General features: G+C 48.4%; 1 protein-coding gene across 1 annotated transcript in view; it reads right to left on the bottom strand.

The window, feature by feature from the left end:
* Window positions 1–3,159, bottom strand: part of ABCA5 (ATP binding cassette subfamily A member 5) — a gene marked incomplete at its 3' end in the record, with an annotated part of 54,083 nt that overhangs the window by 10,675 nt on the left and 40,249 nt on the right. Inside the window, exons 24-25 of the mRNA XM_018559443.1 lie at window positions 2,946–3,059; window positions 26–157 (exon numbers count right to left, since the gene is read on the bottom strand). Of these exons, the coding sequence (XP_018414945.1) occupies window positions 26–157; window positions 2,946–3,059 (246 nt within the window). The remainder of the gene's footprint in view (window positions 1–25; window positions 158–2,945; window positions 3,060–3,159) is intronic.

Genomic DNA, 3,159 nt, shown 5'->3' with positions numbered 1-3,159 from the left:
GTCCCCACCCCATTCTTACCTTTTATAAACAGATCAAACAACCAATCAGGGGGTAGATGGGGATGAATAAGGAGAACAGGTCGTGGCAAACAGTAAATATCATATCGTTCCCGATGACAGAGGCGAGCTCCACAGCAGTGATGGTGATCAAACACATCTGAGGGACGGAGAAGCAGAAAAAGAATGTGACTGATGAGGCAAAAAATATATCACGAGAGTCCTGCAACTGTAATCAAAGTATATAAAGTGACGTCATAGCTTGAAAGATGAATAAATAACATTTCTAGCAGATATGAAGTTCTGGAACCCGATGTGTTTGCACGCAGCTGTCAATGCTCCATCTATGGCCAATAGCCGGGCCGCTCTCATTGGGCAAAGCTCTAACAGGTCCAGATAGTGTCTGAGCTTGCCTTCTCCTTTCCGCCCCCAACATTCCTATTGGCCCGGTACTATGATTGGCTGTGTAACTGGCCAATAAGATTGTGTGAGAGGCAGGAACTGGGGGACAAGTTTTCACACTGCCAGCAAGTGTCAGAGCTTTTCCCAATCAGAATGGCCGGACATTCACATGTAAAGATCTCCCAACCCGAGTGGAAAAGAGAAGAAAGGGAGGAGACGTCCATTCTCCTGAGGACACCAAGTGTAACTGGCAAGGGATACATTCTCTTTGTGCCCCTCGTCCATTTTTGTGTGCGTAGGTGGCAGTATAACCTTTGGTTACTTATTACCAATAAGCCTGTGTCCCTTGACAGATAATGGAGAGAGCACTTTAATATTATAATTCTTCAGGATTTATATATTGTCAACGTTTTGTGCTGCACTTTACAACAAAAAGGGAGACAGAAGAGTTACAAAACCATTCAAGACAAGAGGGTTAGGAGAGCCCTGAGTAATGATGAGATTGGGCTTAGGCCCCATTCACACCTATGCGTATTGTAATATGCGCGTCTGTCGCGCGACCGTCATGCGGTTTTTTTACCGCGATTCGCGGTAAAAAAGCCGCGCGACCGTCGCGCGATTCCAAAGGCTACTTGGCAGTATACTAATGGAAAACGCCCTACAAAACGGACCAATACGCAGCAAAAAACGCTTCGGGACCTTTTCATGCGTGGGCCGTTTTGTAGCGCGTTCGGGACGGGCGGAAATACGGACAGGTGGGAACGAGGCCATTGACTACAGTGCTATTTATTTTTTTGACCGTTTTGTAGAGCGTTCATCGAGCGTAGGACGCGCTACAAAACGGTCAGGTGTGAATGGGGCCTTAGTGTGAACCCCGAGCCTGCTCCAAACTGTGACCGCCACTTCCCCCTCCTGGCCCAATCAGCTGAGGCAGATGCATTCCCCGACCTACAACTACACATCACAAAGGGGCGGGCAATGCACCCGCTGTAACTGCCGCCACTCATTGGGTCAGGAGAAAGTGTGGCGCTCACAGTTTTGAGCAGGCTCGGGCAAACTTAGGTGAAATGCGTTCGCACGAAGCCCGGACTCATCACTACACATAGGAGCTTACACATTAATATTGTTATTAATCAGATGTCCGCCACTCGGCCTCCCCAGCCACCAAAGAGACAATCGTTTAAAACAGTGGTCTCAAAGTACCGGCCCGTGGGTCCTATCGAATGCAGACCGCAGAGCTGCTTCTGTGTCGGCACTCGGTAATTGATTGGTAAGGTCTGCTGCAAACCTTACTATTCAATCACCAAGGATCGTGCCTCCTCACACAGCCTCCTCCCTGCAAAAAGGTAAGCAGGAGAGGGGGCTCTGTATTACATTTTCCATGTGGGTGTAAGGGGGACGACTGGGGCTGTGTTATTTTATTATGTAGAGGGGTAGTATTTTTTATGTGTATGGGGGGTCCGACTTAGACGTCGGGATCCGCCCAGCTGCGTGAGTGACAGCTGGCTCCGCCTATCTAGAGGCAGAGCCAGCTGTACCCGCCCCCTCCCCCGTCCGTCCGCCAGTCAGCGCTGGTGGATCAGAGCGGGGAGGGGGGAATCCAGCCCCTCCCCTGTCATGGCAGAGAGCCGTGAAAGGATCGAGAGGCGAGCGAACGCCGGTATCTGTTCGCTCACCTCCCGATCTACTGAGCCGACCTGTGACAGTCTCATTGTCACAGGTCGGCTAGAACTATGAGGGGAGTGGAAATCACTCATCTCATAGTTCTCCTTTAATGTTAATGATCAGGTGACAGCAGCTGAATGTAAACGCCTGCACACCACATGTAATCATATGTAATATGATTAAATGCGGTTAGAACTCCCTGGATGCACAATCAATGCGTCTGGGGATAGTAATTGATTCTTACTCACATGTAATTATATCACTTACCATTACATGCGGTGTGCAGGCTTTTACATGGAGCTGCTGTCACCCGATCATTAACTTGAACGGGTGACAGCGGCCGCTTGTAAACACCAGATTAGCAATTCCTGCTGCAGGAAAACGCAAGTTCCTGACGCAGGAATCCCTAATCGCACCTAAACCTACAGATATGAATGGGGCCCTATTGTGTGTGTATTGGGGTCCGTTGTACCAAACCGGATATAGTTACATTTTGTTTTAAAGTCTGAAATTTGGCAAGCGGCCCCCATGGGAGAAAAAAAATTGTCGAGTGGCCCCCCAAATGAACTGAGTTTGAGACCCCCTGGTTTAAAAGTTACTTCCGAAATAAAGGCTGTAAAAGCACAACAGTTGTGTAGCGCTGCGAAAGCTGGAAGCAGATCCTAAATATCTAACAAGAAAATATGACTTCCTCCCACCGCCCCCAATGTCCATATATCATTATAAACACCATGAAGCAAAGTTTTAGGTTTCAAAACGTGAACATTCTGTACATTGGTAACCCAATAACACCCAGCTGATCTCCCTTACATGAATATCTTCAGAATGATAGAAATGATACATTTCCTTTAAGGCACCTCGTCATCAGTCACCGTACATACCATAGAAAAGAAAATTGACCACCACTGCCGGGTGTCGCTGATGCGTCTGTAGGAAAAGGTAGCCACGTAGGTTAGCAGCACCGTCGCTGGCACGTAGCCGATCAGGCAGAAGATCTGAAATAGGAAGCAATGCTTGAAAGTACAAGTTTTGGCTTTATGCGCCATAAACACTTTTCTCCGATGTTCTTTGAGGGACACAGCTCCCCCCCCCCCC

This window comes from Nanorana parkeri, unplaced genomic scaffold, assembly GCF_000935625.1.
Source record: "Nanorana parkeri isolate BGI_ZX_2015 unplaced genomic scaffold, ASM93562v1 scaffold394, whole genome shotgun sequence".
NCBI classification, from domain to species: domain Eukaryota; kingdom Metazoa; phylum Chordata; class Amphibia; order Anura; family Dicroglossidae; genus Nanorana; species Nanorana parkeri.
Note: the sequence above shows the minus strand (reverse complement) of the source record. Positions and strands in the feature narration are given on the sequence as shown.